The 18,988-nt window shown below is 41.3% G+C and overlaps 1 protein-coding gene across 3 annotated transcripts; it reads right to left on the reverse strand.

Annotated features, from left to right (window-relative positions):
• Nucleotides 1–951: 951 nt before the first annotated feature.
• Nucleotides 952–4,768, reverse strand: LOC125551299. 3 transcript variants are annotated; one of them, XM_048714481.1, is made up of 9 exons: nucleotides 4,424–4,768; nucleotides 3,846–3,971; nucleotides 3,417–3,746; nucleotides 3,084–3,318; nucleotides 2,552–2,698; nucleotides 2,343–2,467; nucleotides 1,997–2,201; nucleotides 1,420–1,667; nucleotides 952–1,300 (listed from the first exon to the last, which is right to left on the reverse strand). In XM_048714481.1, the coding sequence occupies exons 2-9, from the start codon at nucleotides 3,950–3,952 to the stop codon at nucleotides 1,132–1,134; spliced, it is 1,566 nt and encodes a 521-aa protein (XP_048570438.1). In that variant the 5' UTR covers nucleotides 3,953–3,971; nucleotides 4,424–4,768; the 3' UTR covers nucleotides 952–1,131. The 3 variants fall into 3 exon arrangements, with proteins under 3 accessions (XP_048570438.1, XP_048570437.1, XP_048570439.1); XM_048714480.1 differs by having other exon boundaries at nucleotides 3,846–4,019; XM_048714482.1 differs by having other exon boundaries at nucleotides 4,663–4,681.
• Between the last annotated feature and the right edge of the window lie 14,220 nt (nucleotides 4,769–18,988).

Genomic DNA, 18,988 nt, shown 5'->3' on the forward strand with positions numbered 1-18,988 from the left:
GATGCATACGGTTACTTTATTGATTATTCACGAGGACCTTACAAAGTATTACAACAAAATGCCTGAATCCGCCATCTTGGCAACATATGCCACTACTCCTATCCATATGATGAAAGGGTGCTACCTGGGTCAAATACCCGGTCTACTCACCTAAGCCTATCATCAAAAGCCAGAAGCCCCAGCCGAGTCACATACCGGGTCTGGGGCATAAACTGGTCTGACGCACTCACATGTGTCGTCGCCGCCATCTTTCATAGGTCCGTCTTCAGAGCAGATATTGAGGCTTCTACCTTGTCAGGCCACTCCGCCATCGATGCCACCTTGACGCCAGACAACTACCTCCACCTGCGCGAGTCCATCACCGCGCATCGGGCGCCGAGTCTCCACTGCACCACGCCGCCGAGATCCGCCGTCATCAATGTGAAGGATGAAGTACCGCTCCATCAAAAAAGGCGCCCGCTGATCCCTCGAACCCGTGTACGCCTCCAAGAATGACGCCCCCAAGGAGGAAACGACACCAACGCGCCGCCGTCATCCGATCAACTGATCTAAGATTTCCCCCGGAGGTAGCGGATAGAGGTCTAGAACTTCTCCACAGCGATGCCTTCAAGAAGGTAATGACACCACAGGGTGCCACCAACGCCGGTCTTGGCATCAAGCCGAGCACAAGGTTTTCATCCGGATCCGCTCGAAAAACCTCCATCACGTATTATGTGCACGGGTCGCCGCCGATCTGTGCCGCCACACATGGAGCATGCCGCACCGGCCAGATCAGATCTGTCCGGAGGACACAACCCGCATGGTGCCGACCCAACCACCAGGCCCTCTATGCCACCACCGCCGATCCGAGGTCAGATGGTGTGTCGCCGCAGACCCGGCCGCCGATCCGGTTTTGTTTTGTTGTCTAGGCGAAATCTTTCAACTCAACTTGACTGCCGGTGTATTTATCTCTTTTGGAAAATAAGTAGCAATGTCTTTGAGTTGGTAAGATTAGGATGGTAACAAATTAAATAATCTCCTTATACATAACCCGCAATGAAACACTACAATAAAGAGCACAAGACAATCATCTTTGAGAGTAACAGGTGACAATACTGAATTTGTCAAAATGAAAGCTGAAGAAACACTACTTCATCTCCAGCCCAGCGATTGCCTTATCCCAGAAAAAATCAGTCCCAGAGATCTCCCTATCATGGACACCCAAAAGTAGGACACCGCAGCGCTGACTCTAGCCACGACTGCCCGTGCAAAAGGCATTGCAATATCCGACAACTCCAAGAAAAGGCTGTAGTAATACCTCCTGCAACAGATGACGGAGAAGAATGTTACAAGAAAAATGAAATCTTAATCCAAGTCGCACAAAAAATATGTTAATGATCTTTTTCATGAAACAAAAAGCAGACAAGAGGTGGACGATACCATCCAGTCAGTGCTCTTAGCTCCTTTGTCCTTCTCACAGGAAGAGAAAATGGGCTTATGCAAACATAATCCAGGTGAGTAGATGTGGAAGGATTTCGAAATGCAATGGTCAACCAATTAGTTTTATCAGGTCGATTATCTGCTGTGTTCTTGCATGATCTTCTGCATAGAACATATAACTCAAACCTGTCCTCGTACATTGAAACAACTGACTCGAAATACTGGTGCAACCACCCGTTAATTGCCACCTTCGAAGAGATAAAATAGATTAGCATGCAATTATCAAAACCTAAAAGTGCATGAAAGTTGGAATATTTAAGACTTACAGTATCAAATTGCTAAGTAGGACACATCATAACATGAGAATCTTTCCAAGAAAATGATAACAGGAGAATTAAGGGAAAGGGCAAATGGATAATCCAGAATTAGACTATTCACGTGTGTCCTTAAATATTCACACAAATATATTTGCTTGCTAGTTAAAAATTCTTATCAGGTCAAAAGATGACAATGCGAATATATATACCCAACAAAGTAATAAAGAACAGTATCAGCTTACACAGCCGACAACCATTACCTCATTACGCTGCTTTTGAAGTTCTCTTGTCGATAGAGAACATAAAGCTAAGCTGGAGCCAACAACCTCAGTAGGCATGTCACCATCAACTGACATGATCTCTAGATAAATACTAGCAATCACATCAGCCAAGAAAATTACCAGGTCCTCCAAAATCCTTGCTCCATTTTCAGCCAGAAATTTAGTATCAAAATAGCTATCAGACCTGCCACAGCGAAAAAGAGATAAAGATGTAACTATGGACCTTACGGAGGCCTATTACATTCTTACATATGGCATTAAATTGAAAACGGGAAGAAATTGAACAGCACAAGACTAAGCATCAAGAAGGGCATACGGATAGTACCTTGCAGAACCAAATCTTATGAAAAAGAGCAGGTCCAAATAGAGCTCAACCTTCCCTAATCTGTTGAATCTCTTCAAGATCCCATTGTCTTCCTTTATTTTTCTACTAATCACCATCATAAGCTTCTGGAACAGAAAAGGAATAAAAATAAGATAGTTGGAGGATAGCCAATATAGAGAAATGGAAGGCAGTTCAAACTAATGACATACCTCATCGATCTTGCCATTTTCCAGGGCTTGCTCTTCTTCGATCCATTTCATAAATGCTGGTTCAATCAAGCTATCTATCAACATAACTGACACTTCCGACCACCTGATCCCATCTAGAAGTTGAAAACTTCCAGAGACATTTCTTGCCTGCATGGGCTCAGACCACGTTATAACATGTATATGAATTTAAAACATACTATAACATTGACAACAATTGGGTCAAATGCTACTTGAACATAAAGGAAATCTTAAAAATCAACTGCACTTCACTCCAGAAATTCTGGTGCACAACCATAATGATTTTATTCAACTAGTCAACGAATATTTGGAAAACACCGATACAACATGGACTATGATGCTACTTTACCAACAAAAACATACAGGAAGAGAGCATTACCATTTTGGTACATAATAGCTCAGCTACTGCCTACTAGCTTATCTAAACTCGGAGAAGTATGCATGGGCAATCTTCAATATTCACTAATATATACCCAAAATATTTATGAAAAATAAATTATAGTGCATTTCTTGCCTCCATTTCAAGATGTTGAAATGTGATCAGAAGAAGCCGCAACCTGGGACCTCCATGAATTGCAAGCATACTCAAAGGATAGTTTTTCCTATCATTTTTTAGTCCTTCATCTCTGCTATCAGAACTGGTATCTTGACCATTTGCTTCTAAGGCTTCAGAAAGTTTAGCCCTCACTTCATTCCATGTATCATTGGGGTCAGACGCTGTACTCTTGTCAAGCAAACGTTTTCCATTCCTAGCAATTGCCAGAGAAAACTGCATTAGCAGTCATAATTTTTTCTGTCAAACAAATTTTTTGACATCTAAAAGCGACATTAAAGCAGCTACTCTTACCTACCAGAATCAGAGGAGATTGGTGCTGTAAGATGTTGATTGGCGCTGGGATTTCGGGTGCGGGGTATTGTAGGTCGAGAGGGTGCAACCCCAGCCAAATATGCAAAAACTACGCTGATAGTCAGAAGCGCTTCATCAGAGAGCAACATTAGATTTGGTGAGATCACACTCTCTGAACCCATCATTGACTGAAAGAAATAACATCTAACTTGAGTCTCCAGCTTGTAACCCCTTCCATGAAACTTATAAGAGGTAAATGCACAGCTTTTCCGCTGTTTCGCTGAATTAAATTTGGGCAGACATGGAAGGGGAATTTTATGAATGTAGTTCCTACAAATATGGAATAGCCCAAATGAAATATAAGTAACCCAACAACTCTATATGGTCCATATTAGTAGTGATATCACAAAAACCGAAGAACAAAGCTACCTCTTTGACATCCTGATTGATATGTTTCGTGGGGAGAGCTTGCCGCTGGATTGGGTCCATCCCCCACGATACTGGCCTCCCATTGTTGCCAAGGAGCACTCGGCCATTACAAGAGAATCCCCAGGTCTTGATCAAAACATCAAAAACGTAAAGAAGGGGAAACAAGCATGCCTTCTGAACAACAAAGCAAGGATAATAATCTTAGGGACAACAGCACAGCGAAGGAAGAGCATCTCAGTCGACATGCCCGGATGCAAGAACTGTTCCATTTCTCGCTGGCGGCAAAGCTGGGCACTGCCGGCGGCATCTAAGTCCCCAATTTCTCCATCTAATAATTCCCAAATCCCAACAGGTCTTCCACATCACACCACACCAGTGGATCCAAAAAACCACATACATTTGCAGACTACTAAACAAAAACAAGAATCCTAAGGGAAATATCCACTAAACAAGACGCAATGATCGAAAGGCTTCTTAGAGAAACGAAACAAACAAATCCTAAGTTTTTTTCGGTGGATAGAAAACCAGCGCCAAGAAAACAAGGGGGGAAAGCTAAGAAAAAAGGATAATCAACTTACGGGGGAGGAGGAGGCAGCACGACACTCCAACCGCAGGTTGCGGGTTCAGGATCTGCCTCGCACGGATCGGCCCAGCCTAGAACTGATTCCTGGCAGGAGCGGTCGATGATTCTAATGGTGCCCGCTAATTTATCCCTCGAATTATTCCTCGTTTTTTACTGAAGCGGCAACAGTACTAGCACAACAGCGACTTGTTTATGCAAACATCAAAACTGAGAGAGAGAGTGCGGTCGGTCTACCGAATCGTCGCTGAACCGTGGAGCCAGCGTGCTGCTGAGAGAAGGAGGGTCTACGCTCCAAGGTGGTGGGGTCGCGTCCACGCGAGGATGAGGAAGCGTTATCAGTGAGGACGAGGAGTGAGTCTATTTCTGTGGACATGGCATGGGCGCCGACGTGGGCCTGCTTTACCTTTTCCTTTTGCTTGGGATTATTCCTTGGCCGAAAGCAATAGCCTCATCCATCGTACAATAATATTATGCTAGATATAGATACACCGAGCAAAATATCATTTTAATTTGCAATGTATAGATCCAAGCAGTTTATTACTCCTTCGTTCCTAAATATAAGTCATCTTAGAGATTTCAATACAGACTACATATTCATTTGCTCCGTATGTAGTCCGTATTGAAATCTCTAAAAAGAGTTATATTTAGAAACAAAAGGAGTATTATGTTGTGATAAATATTTTCTAATACATACAAGTTAAACAAAATCAAGATGAAATTCCGGATGAAGTTCATCGTCATGATTCATACTGCATTACTTATCCTAACACTCCGAACCAAATACAACATCCATCCCAAATTACTTGTCTTAGATTTATCTAAATAAGAGTGTATCTAATCTAACACTAAAACATGTCTAGATACATCCGTACATAAAATAATATAAGACAAATAATTCGGGACGGAGGGAGTACCTTACAACTTGTGTGATATTGGTTTCATATTAAAGTTCTTTATACCAAAGAAGAGAATGGGAGGCCAGACAATATAGTAATAAAATCCGCAACATGTATGCTTTAGAGATAAATAAAGTGGAACCAATCTAACTTACAAACTTATAGACAGAGACATCGAAGCACTTGTTGAATCCTTAAAATGTAATGTTTATAGTTGAATCAACCGTTTTACTCAAGATGTCAATTCTTTAGTAAGTGTTTTAGTTATTTCAGTTTTAAACTTATTAGGTAAGGTTTAGACAGTTGATCCCGTACTTTCATGTGAAGTTTGACAAATAATTATATATGCAACATACTTCATTCAAACAAACATAATTCTATAAATGTCAATAAACAATTCACTAAAAGTATAATTGTCAAATGGTCTGTCTGTGAAACTAATTGGAAGTCTATTTTTACAGAAGAGAAACTATCCCACTTACATATAGATCATTGTCGACAGACCCATCCTTCACTCCCTTCCATCTTCTTTATCCTCACCAAATCTCATCTCCCCAAACTCCATGTTGCAAGTCACATAACCAGCACCGGCACACGCCACCACGACCACGTGCCATGCTGTCGTCACAGAGCTCCCCAACCTTCCCGCCACATGTCGCAGCTCCGCCTTCCTATGGTCCGCGCCTTCCATTGCTCCCCTTCCTCGCTCATGATCCCTCTCTGGCGCTGCATCAGATGAAATGTATACATGTGGGTGGCAACAGATAATTTGTTGTAGAAAAACCATATCTTGAATTACATCACAAGCCACAAATATCTAATTATTGAAAATGCATTCTTGATTAACTTTGGAATTCTAAAAAGCCTTTGGTGACAATGCTAGTCCATCTTTTACAGAAAATAATAATTGGTGCGCGCTCCAGAAAGAATGCAGGTGGTAAATGTTATCTGTGATAAAACTTACAAAGCTTATTTAAACTGAATATCCATATATCCAGGCTTCTAGGTATATTCAATGAGCACACTACCAGTCATTTTCAAATAAAAACACGAGGAAATGCATTCCAAATCCTTATTAGAGGAACACCATTACTAAGTCAATAATGACATCAGGATATTACGAGGATCATCTTGTGGTAACCCCTGCTCAACCTTTCCAACAAAATCAACTCCAACATCAGCAGCTTTGATGTATATCCCACCACCTAGCTGGGCAATAAGAGGGCAATAAGCGACGTAGCAAAACCATATCCGACATGAGAAGAGGCACTACGCAAAATCAAGTGAAATCATCAACATTGTTGTATTTCTGTTGACCCACTCTACTTGATCATGTTATTGATTATTATTGTTCTCCCTTCGCAACACACGGGCATGTTTGCTAGTTGCATAAAAAATACGCACGCAGGTTTGCAGCTTCAAGCTTATCACCACATAATGTGGATCAATTACAGCGAGCAATCTGCAAACTTACTTTCCTTTTCAGTGAGGGCACCTATATTTTTTCTAAATGAGTTATATCATGAAATCAAACTTTAGTGTTGTTCCATTTGTGGTAATTATGCCCATCTTTTGTCTGGTGTTTTAGAATGCTCACAGTCCAAGTTTTAAATGTGGCCAGCAATATAGTCAAAACTGTATAGACTTTCCATGTGAAGACTATACATAACATAGTACAAGACTATCCACTCAAATTTCCAGTGTTAGTCGCATTGTAGTATTTCCCAACAAATAATTGTTGTTTTATTTATATCTTAGAACATGTGCGCATCAATTCTTAAAAGAATTACCATTAATATGTTTGAAACTATATAAATTGTGAAAAATAATAACTGCTACCCATGTCTCTATTTATATGGCGCCAATAATATATGATTCACATTTCAGAAAAATAGAGACATATATTATTGGTCTAGACATATATTAAATAGAGACATAGTATATATGTCTATATACATTATTTAATATATATATATATGAATCACATTTCAGAAAAAATATATGTCTCTATTATTTCAGTGGACATAGTTTTAATATATGTCTATATACATTATTTAATATATGTCTCTATTTAATATATGTCTAGACCAATAATATATGTCTCTGTTTAATATATGGCGCCAATAATATATGTCTCTATTTAAAACTATTAACCAGGTTTTGTGATTGTTCCTTGACCAATAATATATGATTCACATTTCAGAAAAAATACCGCTGGAAAATATTTTATATTACAAACTCAATGGTTAATTTTTGTGAATTGGCCCACTTTTAATTGGTCAAAAGTTGAACCCCAAAATATGTCGGGGGCATGTAAACAAAGGACAAAGGAGTATATATAATGTTAAAAGTATTTGTGACATCAAAGTATCTGTAAAAGTTCATGGTGAAAAAATATTCATGCCTGCAAGAGATATACAGTTTGTAACCTTCATAGAATTAGGTGAATATGTAAACCAAGCCAAATGTAAAATGTTGCATCGTGTAGGGCCATGCCACCCATGCCAACAACTGTGATGACTGAGAAATCACCTGCACAAACACCAATCTGTTTTGACAAGTTATTTAACGATTTCAAATCGCAGAAGGGGGAAACACATGAAAGACAAACACCATAGATGAAAAATAAAACCTAGAACGCTTCCGCTGCAGACCACCAAGCAGCACTTGAATGAAACTCTAGCATTTGCGGATACCGCGACCCAGATCCCTGCAAAACCTGCTAGTCTAGAACACAAAAGCTCCAAGAAGGAAGGCAATAATTGTAATAAATGGAGACGTTTGTCTCAAAAATTGTGTCGACGTTGTCCTGTTTATCTGTGAGATTAATGAGACAACAAACCACAGGTACAACCGAGGTTTTAGAAAAAAACAGTACGAAATTACCTTCCTAGGCCTGATGCCTCCTACTGCGTGGTGGTAGTGCAATGAGTGCCAACATGCATGCCATTTTGGAAATTGCTCCATACTGCATCTTAAAAAATCCTAGCAAGGATATGGCAAGTTGCAACGATCAGCTCTAAGAAACTTAGAGAACTGGAAGATACCATGAATACATGATTCAATCGATCATTCGGAGTAAGGCAATACCGATTGATCTTTACCGCGACTCCGAGGCCGATCTACACGGACCCAAAGAGCATGCGGATGAACACACCGAGGCATATGGGAAAGTCCATCTTATCGAATGTCCATATGTTGCAAGCTTCTTTGATGTCAATCAGTCCAAGGAGCGCCTACAGAATGATGGAGGCTAGCACCACCATGGGCATGTAGTAGAGGAGCTTCATGAAGAACTCCAAAACGATGAACACCATGACGGCCATGACGATGTTGGAAACCGTCGACCTGGCGCCAGCGCTGAAGTTCAACGTGGCACGAGAAAAGGAACCTGCATACCTGAAGTTCACTATGGCACGAGAAAATGAACCTCCAAACGTTTGTCAGACACGCTGCCCCACATATTTTGGTACATTTTTTCTAGAAGATTTACAGGCATTAATCGATCACTTGTTGCCACATAGCACGAGGATAAAGATCCTGCGACGTTTGAGAACCCCAAGGCTATCATCTCCTTGTTCCCATCGGGCTTATGCCCTATAATCACGGCGAAAGAGTGTTCGACAGCAATGGCTTCCTGACAAGCAACATGCACAAACTTGTTTGGTCAGTTCAACCTACATTTCACCATGAAAACAAACACCTGCTGAATTTTGTGTACGATGATGATTTACCTTGAGAACTATGACCACGCAGATGATGGTGATCTTGGCGCATTCGACGATGTAGGAGTCGTTGAGCTGTATCTGCTTGATGGAGCTCCGCCGTGTACCTCGTGGATGATCTTCACACCATGCTTGTCGGCTTTTGTTGGTGTAGACCACGGCCGTGGCCCAGATGACAGAGACCAGAGGTGAAATTGCTGAGAGCCAGAAAAACTTCTTGTACTTCATCCCCTGTCATTCCAACATATTGTATTGTACGACCACTCATGTTAGCAAGAAGAGTATTGCAATCTACTAGATGAAGTGGTGGAAGATAGCCAAGTTAATTTGTTTCTTCTTACGATGAAGCATGCGGCAAGGACGAATATGCAACTATATGCAGAAAATTCAGGTTCAGAACCTAGAATTAAAATGTTGCATTGCAACACATGAGCGACACATGAACTCAAGAGATAACATTAGGAATTCAGAAATAGACAAACTTTATTTCTGGTTCAAAGATCAACACACGAATTTGAAGAGAAACTAGGAGAGGGTGAAGCCAAACTCAGAGGAGAAGATATGGACCTTGACAACGAATCTGGCATGGGAGCTTGTCTGCCGTCCAAAGCAGTGTGGAGGCTTTGGTGTCATTGACATCAAGACCCAGAACGTAGCTCTCCTCTTAAAGCATCTGTTCAAATTCTATAACCATGATGATGTCCCCTGGGTGGAGTTGATTTGGGATGCATACTACAGGAACAAAATCCCACATGCAGCTGACGCGGTGGGCTCTTTCTGGTGGAAAGACGTAATGCCACTCAATGGTGTCTTTCGTGGGATCACCAAAGTCACCCCAAGAGATGGTTCTAGCTCGTTGTTTTGGAAAGATGTCTGGTTTGAAAGCGGTAATGACGCTCCACTCATGGAAGTGTACCCGCGGGCTTTCTCCTTTTGCCTGAATGGGGATGATTCCATTGCTAAGGTTCTTACTGCCACAGACCCAACCATGATCTTCAGCTTACCTCTTTCGACCCAGGTAGAGAGGAGGTCATAGAGATCCAGCAGGGGTCGATGCACGTGCGTGTGGCCGACGACCGCTGTGACACTTGGGAATGCACGCTCGGGCGCTTCTCCTCAAAGAAATTCTATAACCACTGCTACAACGAGATTGTGGTTGATGAGGCTTTCGGTTGGCTTTGGAAGGCCAAGAGCCTGATCAAGTTTAAAATGTTTGGGTGGCTGCTTCTTGTGGATCGATTGAATACCAGAAACATGCTCAAGCGTAGGCACTTTTCCGTCACGGGGAACAACTATGCCTGCATGTTCTGTCAAAACCCTCTCGAGGAAACTGTTGAACACTTATTCTTTATGTGCCCCTTTAGTCAACAGTGTTGGAGTAAAGTTGGATTGACTTGGCCGGTAAGAGACAACAGAATAGCATTGCTGCATGGGGGCAAAGATAACTGGCAGCAGCCTCTCTTCATGGACATTTTCCTGTTGGCTGCCTGGAGTTTATGGATGGAGAGAAACAACCAACACTTCAGAGGGATCCAGCATTCAATCGGGTCATGGTTGGCTAGATTCAAACATCTTTTGGAGCTACTGATCCATAATTGCAGAGAGGAGCTTCGTCCTTTCCTGTCTAGTTACATTGAAAACTGGGGACATTAGTGTTGTAATTACTTTAGCCTACACGGCCGGGGGGCGCTTAAAACCCATTGTAACACATATGTAACTGTTCCTTTGTGAGTAATACAAAAGTCAGTGGGAGCATCTCCCACTATCGTTCACTTAAAAAAAGAATCTGGCGGCGGCGACGGTCATGTTAATCTTGCACATCGGCACCCATCGCAGATCTTGTACACCACCATCCATGGCCATCGCAAGCACTGGACGTGCGCCCCACCACGAGCGGTCTTCATGCGATGTCGCCCCCACCAGCTAGCCCCATAGTGATGCATCAGATCGGAGGAGGACACCGACACAGAAGAGGGGACTTGGCTGAGAGTGGTGATGAAGGGCTGGGGGCAAGGGAGGATGGGGACAGCGACGACATGTGTGCGTGTGCCTTTTGCCCTAACAAGGGCGTACAAGAGGGAAGGAGGAACCTGAGTGATGGGATGGTTTTTTCGGCTCCTATGGTTGAGTAGGATGTATCGAAGGGCTGGTTAGGCCAAAAAAATCGAAAGGGATCGGTGGTGGGAGAGAAAAATCAGAGGGGGTGATCGTGCGAGGGGGTGGGGTAGGAAACGTATGAACGAAGGAACGAACCATGACCTACAGATTACTTCTTTAGGAGTAGAGATTAAGGCAATTAAAGATAGCTTATGGGGAAAGGTAGAACGAACAATGTCTTCTCAACACGAGTCATTCAAGCAGTGCCAGTTTATTCCATGTCCCGCTTCAAACTTTTATGAGGGATCTGTGGGCAACTAAACATGTTGATTAGGAAATTTTGATGGGGAAGTGAAGATGGCCAAAGAAATTTGAGTTGGGTATCATGGAAGGAGATGACGGAACCCAAAGGGTTGGGGGTCCTGGTTTCAAGGACACTGAGTTTTTCAATCTCTCCTAGCTGGCAAGGCAAGCATGGTGCATCCTGCAAAATCCATGCGCATCCTGCAAAATCCAGAAACTTTGAGCACTAGAATTCTAAGGCATTATATTTTCCATCAATTCCATCTAAATATGGAGAGTGATCATTGAAGGGAGAGTTGTGCTGAATCAAGGGTTGATAAAGTGATTTGGTAATTGGGAAACAATGGATGTTTGGAACCACAATTGGCTACCAAGGTGGGAGGTGATGAGGCCTACGAGTGTGTTTGACAAAACCCTTCTCATCTTGTGTCTGAGTTGACAAACCATACATCAACAACAAGGAGCAAGGATCACCTAGAGTACATTGACGTTAAGTTGTACATTACATTAACTATTGATGTCTTTTCGCAAAAGAAAAAAGATATTGTTGGCTATGCGTGAAAAGTACTATAAAAAATATATATGTCTCGTTGTATGTAAAAACTTGGCTTGTTGGAACGTAGAGGTTTTTTTACATACGTTGGAACTTAGAGCTTAGTGCTACGTGGTTCAAATCCCAGTTCAATCTCCTTTTCTAATTAAAAACTTGGCTGATTTTATCAAAGAACAAAAAAAGGCCTAACGACCTAGGTATGTAAGTCCGAGGTTCGTAGTTCGATCCCTCTAGCAGCTTCTCCTTTTTAAATTTGAAGATTTATAGAAACCATACAATTTTTTCTCTGTAAAACAAAACACTCCTAAGAACAAGCAATGTTGGGACACGCAGTGGGAGCATTCCGTTTTCCTAAAAAAGCACCAGAAAGCCGTTCATGATGGTTCGAACAACTCAAAAAAGGAACTAAGTCTGACATACGTGGGTCGGACACGCGAGACACATCAGCATGAGCCATCCATGATGGTTTGTTTGATGTACTGTTGGCCGATTCATGACAGTATCTGTGACGGTCCATCATAAGAGCGCCATTGTTGTTGTCCTTGTTCTCATCTCATTAATCCATGACGGATTTCACGACGAACTAGACAAATCCATCATTGATCATGACCGTTTCTGAGAACGTCACCAGAAATCCGTCATGTATTAACACATTTCTTGTAGTGAGACTTCTCACTTGAAAATAGCATACAGTGGGTAAACAAATTACTGTTAGGCAATTGATTGAAAAGCAAATAATTATGACGATATCCAATGCAATGATCATGTATATAGGCATCACGTCCGAGACAAGTAGACCGAAACAATTCTGCATCTACTACTATTACTCCACACATCGACCTCTATCCAGCATGCATCTAGTGTATTAAGTTCATGGTAGAATGGAGTAACGCCTTCATCAAGATGTGATGATGTAGACAAGATAAACTCACGCATGAAATAAATCCCATCCTTTTACCCTTAATAGCAATGATATATATGTGTCATGTGCCTTTCTGTCATTGGGATTGAGCACCGCAAGATCGAACCCATTACAAAGCACCTCTTCCCATGGCAAGATAAATCAATCTAGTTGGCCAAACCAAACCAATAAATCAGAGAAGAAATACGAGGCTATAACAATCATGCATAAAAGAGTTCAGAGAAAACTCAAATAATATTCATGGATAGATATAAACTCACAATTCATCGAATCCGAAAAAACACACAGCAACAAGTCATTACATCGAATAGATCTCCAAGAACACCAAGGAGAACATTGTATTGAAGATCAAATAGAGAGAAGACGCCATGTAGCTACTATGGACCCATAGGTCCGTGGTAAACTACTCACACATGATCGGAGGGCAGCAAGGATGATGTAGATCCCCCTCCGTGATCGAATCCCCCTCCGACAAAGTGCCGAAAAAGGCCCCCTGATGGGATCTCGTCGTTCTGGAACTTGTGGCGGCGGAGAAAGTATTTTGTGGACTCCTTTGTTTGTTTCAGGATTTTAGAGAATTTATAGAGGCAGAGTTAGGTCAGATGGAGCCATGTGGGCTCCACAACACACCTGGGGGCGCCTACCCCCTAGGCACGCCCTGGTGTCTTGTGGGCCCATGGTCCATCATATACTCTTCTCCTGAAGCTTCGAGTGTCTCTTTTGTCTAGAAAAGAATCTCCAAAAAAATTCATCGCATTTGGACTTCGTTTGGTACTAATATTCTGCGAAACCAAAAACAAGCAAAAAACAACGACAACTGGCACTGGGCACTAAGTTAATAGGTTAGTCCCGAAAAATGATATATAATTGCTTGAAAGTGTATATAAAACATCCAAGATTGTCAATATAATAGCATGGAACAATAAAAAATTATAGATACGTTGGAGACGTATCAAGCATCCCGAAGCTTAATTTCTGCTCATCCTCGAGTAGGTAAATGATAAAAACAAACCTTTTGATGTGGAATGCTACCTAACATATTCATCATGTATTTTGACATGAAGACATCAATACTCAAGCATACTCACAAGCAACCATGTCTTTCAAAATATCAATGCTAAAGAAAGTTATCCCTAGCCCGTTATGCTCAATCATCGATCCATTCATGAAACATACTCAACATTAGCTACATCCAATGCAAAAGTATGACAATAGTGCTCTCTAGTTGGTGCTTTATAAGAGAAGATGGAGATTCAAATTAAAATAAAAATTGCATAAAAGTAAATAGATAGGCTCTTCGCACAAGGAAGTAGAGATTTGTAGAGGTGCCAGAGCTCAAGGCTTAAATTAGAGATAAAAATTATTTTGAGAGGCGTGCTTTTCCTATCAACGAAAACGAATGAGAATTATATTCCATGCTAGACAAATTATTGACGGTTCCCAAACAGAAACTAAAATTTATTACCTTTCCACCATTCTTTCACAATCCATGGCTAGTTGTATCCATGTGTGCCTTCCATACCAACACTTCCCAAGGAGTTTATTACCATAGTATTTTTTCATTTTGGTACTGGGCATTCCTATTACCTGCCACACTCTCGTGCAATGACAAGTGAATAAACACTCACCGTGAGAATAACATACCTAGCATGGAAAATAGTGGCCACCCCTACCGCTTCATGAGTGGTACGGGCACACAAAACGGAAATTCATTTTGAAAATTAGAGTTGGCACATGCAAATTTACTTGAAACGACATGGAAATACCACATATATGTAGGTATGGTGGACTCATATGGCACAACTTTGGGTTTTAGGAGTTGGATGCACAAGCAGCATTCCCGCTTAATACGAATGAAGGCTAGCAAATAGATTGAGAAGCAACCAACCAAAAAGCAAAAAGGGTCATAAGCATGCATTCAAAATAACTAACACTGAAGAATGCACCATAAGTAGGATATAACTTCGTTGCATAACTATTGACTTTATGAGCATGCATAGAGAAACACAAACCTTAACACCAATATTCGTACTAAAGCATAATTACTCACCAACATGACTCACATATTACTATCTCCATATCGAAAAACTATTGAAATTAATCAAGTTTATCATATCCATTGATCTATATGAAAGTTTTTATTATACCCCCTTGGATATCTATCACTTTGGGACCAAATTCATATCTTAATGCAAATTACCATTGCTATTATCAACTCTCAAAAATATATAAGTGAAGCATGAGAGTATATTTCTTCAAAAAAAATTGAACTCTCAAAAAGATAAAAGTTAAGCATGAAATTGCAAATATTTCTTCAAAATTTTAATCTTATCAACTCTCAAAATAATATAAGTGAAGCATGAGAGTATATTTCTTCAAAAAAATTCAACTCTCAAAATAATATAAGTGAAGCATGAGAGTATATTTATTCAAAATATAACCACCACTGCGCTCAAAATGATATAAGTGAAGTACTAGAGCAACTGCCTAGCTCAAAAGATTTAAGTGAAGCACATAGAGTATTCTAGCAAATCATGATATGCGTGTGGCTCTCTCAAACAAGTGTGTTCAGCAAGGATGATTGTGACAAAATAAAAAGCAAACAAAGCAAAGACTCATATAATACATGATGCTCCAAGCAAAATTCATGATATGTGACGAATAAGAATATAGCTCAAATTAAAGTTAGCAATGGTCATTAGAAGAAAGAGGGGATGCCTTTCGGGGCATCCCCAAGCATAGTTGCTTGCGAGTCCTTGAATATTACCTTGGGTGCCTCGGGCATCCCCAAGCTTAGGCTCTTGCCACTCCTTATTCCTGCATCCATCGTGATCTCACCCAAAACTTGAAAACTTCAATCACGTAAAACTCAACAAAACCTCATGAGATCTGTTAGTATAATAAAGCAAATAACTACTTTAAGTATTGTTGCAAACCCATTAATATTTTGTTTTTGCATTATAGCTATTGTATTCTAACTTTTCCATGGCTTATACCCCCTAGTAGAATCCATAGTTTCATCAAAACAAGCAAAACAATGTGTCAAAAATAGAATCTGTCAATAACAGAACAGTCTGTAGTAATCGGAACATTGACCATACTTCTGTAACCCCAAAAATTCTGAAAAATTACGAAACATTGGGCAATTTGTATATCAATCATGTATAAAAGATTCAGAATTTTATGACGCTCCAGTAGAGCACATTAATTCTGCTACTGGACGCAAAAGTTTATGTTAATGCACAAAATCAAAGAAACTATCACCCAAATCATCCCAAAGGCTTTGCTTGGCACAAACACTAATTAAAACACAATCATAAAAGTAGCATAATTGTGTGTTTATTGAAAAATAGCAAGAAAACAAAAAATTAAAAGATAACTATTCGGTTGCCTCCCAACTAGCGCTATTGTTTTACGCCCCTAGCTAGGCATAATGCATAGTTTCAAGTGTTGTCATCTTTGGTTTTAGTAATCTTTGTAGGAGTTTTCTCAAACCCAGGAGGCTCTTTACGCTTCCCATTATTCTCAGGGAATGAGACCATTTTAAGATCTAAAATATCCAACCGCTTACTACACGGATTAATCAAAGTATTCATGCGATTGAGGTTCCCACTAATATTTTTGAGAGGTTCGTTAGACTTTGGCAACTCAACTAAATTTTTCTGCATATCACCCAATTTGTCAAATATTTGAATCCCCTCTTGAGTAAAAGAAAATCCCTTTTGTGGTGGTGGAATCCCCAATATTCACTCTATTATTTCATAGGCAGCATTGGCATCAATCTCAATAAAATTCCCTTTTGCGGCAAAATCCAAAATTTGTCTATAATGCATGGTTAAACCTATATAGAAACTGTGAAGCAAATTTTTTGAATCCCTCTTTACAGAGCAAGCACAGTAAGAATCCATTAACATATACCAAGCGTTCTTAAGATTTTCTCCTTGCCTCTGTTTGAAGTAAAGAACTTCAAAGTCCGGTGACAAAGGAGGGATGGTGATGCTAGTCATGATGACAAGGTAAAAATAAGCAAGCAAAAAGGCAAACAGAAACTAATTTTTTAGTATTTTTGTAAAAACATTTTAGAAGTGGGGGAGATGAAAAGGAGAGGCAAATGGAAAATAATGTAAATGCAAGGAGATGAAAGTTTATGCGTAGGTACTTGATAGTTCTTGATGATGCCTCCCCGGCAATGGTGCCAGAAATTCTTCCTGCTATTTGTGAGCTGTGTTGGGATTTCCCCGAAGAGGAGAGGATGATGCAGTAAAATCACTACTGCAGGATGCTGCTAACGCGACACTACGATCAGAGACCCTTTGACAAAACTGTGTGCGATGCATTAATCACAAACGTGGATATAAAAACCCATCAAAAAAGGTGCAACATGTTTGCAATGGCGGAGCCATCAAACATGGTTCATATTTTAGTTGCGTGTGCGATTCAGGGCACACAATTAACCCGTTCTAACTATTTGCAATGAGGCAGAACAACAGAAACATGCAGCCATATCAATGTGTGTGCGATATATGACATATAGTTCGCTCCGATGAACTATTTGCTATTAGGGAGTGCAACAGAAACGGTTAGCCAGATCAAGATGTGTGTGATATAGGGCATACGGTTCACTCGGATGAACTGTTTTTTATTAGCGAACACAGAAATGATTCAACTTAACAAGATGTGTGTGGTACGTGGAAAATAGCCGACTCGGATCAACTGTTTGCGATGAGAAATTACAACACATACGGTTAATATAGTTAGTTCGTGTGCGATTCTGTGTGTACAAAAAACATTGAAAAATGCAAACTAGTTGCTTGTGGTGGCTAGGAGTATCGCACATGATGCGTCTAGGAGTACTCGTGTGCGATGATTAGTAAGTTACACATATGTTTCCTTATGTTAACACTTGTGTGATAAATAACACGTGGCACCGGATAAGGTATTCGGGTTGTGTGTGCGCTCCACTTAGTCTTCCCGCGCTCCAGCGAATGCTTCCCGCGCTGCACATGGGTGAATTGTAAAATCCACGCCTCTTCCCTCACCGGTTTCTCGCAACCAGCTAACGGCTTGCTGCATATAACCCAGGCGGCAACGCACCACCGCGGCACTCTACGCAGATCTAGTCCTCACCCATCTACCATTAGTTATTCCAAGCATGCCAGGCGACGACCAAAGCTTCGACGTCGACGCCTACCTGCATTACATCTTCAATGAGGAGAACGAGCCGGAGCAGGCCAAGGAGCAAAAGCTTCATTGGCCGATGCAGGCACCATGGCCCATCGGCAGCGATATCAGTGTGACAGTCCTTGGGAGCACAATCGACATATTGTAGAGGAGGTGTGATGAGAAGTTTGCCATCCACCATGCAAAAGATCCAGAGCTGCTCGGCGGCATGATCGACGACCCACCCAAACAGCCGCCGTCACTAGTGCTCATCGAGAGCCTGATGCCCCGCAAGGAATGGGTTGAGGACCTTTGCGATTCAGTCAAGACACAGGCAACCTGTGGCTTCATCATTGCCCGTGGCGGCCATGTCAACCTCGATCCCAATGATGTGGTGGACAGGCTCGAGAGAATCCTTGATGGAGTTGATGTCCCCGATGAAGTAAAACATTGGCAACGTGATATCTTGAGGATGCAGATGATGGACGGAATTTGCTACCAGGCCAGAGACATGGAAATGGAGCGGTTCCGCGGAGTTGTCATGCGCGTGATTGCATGCTGTCAAGCTCTTCTGGAAGAGGCCCAGTAGCCCCAAGAGCCTCACAGCGCCAGCAGCTCCATAGGCGGAGGCGGGTCGGGACACTTGGAGTGAACAATCACAAGGGTGCCATGCTGATCATGGAGTCCAAGAAGACCATCTTCGAAAGGCTGCCAGCTTAGCCTTTTAGCTTATATTTTATTATAATTGTATGCATATGTAGGTCGTGAGTGTCCTAGGCCTTGCCGCATGTGGCATTTTAAATTATCCTGAATATGTAAGACAATTATTAAGAATTATTAACCATTGCCATTGTAAACTTGCCTCAACGGCGAGCAGAGCGCACGCAGGGATGCTAGAGCGGAG

The sequence above is a fragment of the Triticum urartu genome, chromosome 4, assembly GCF_003073215.2.
Source record: "Triticum urartu cultivar G1812 chromosome 4, Tu2.1, whole genome shotgun sequence".
Taxonomy (NCBI): Eukaryota; Viridiplantae; Streptophyta; class Magnoliopsida; order Poales; family Poaceae; genus Triticum; species Triticum urartu.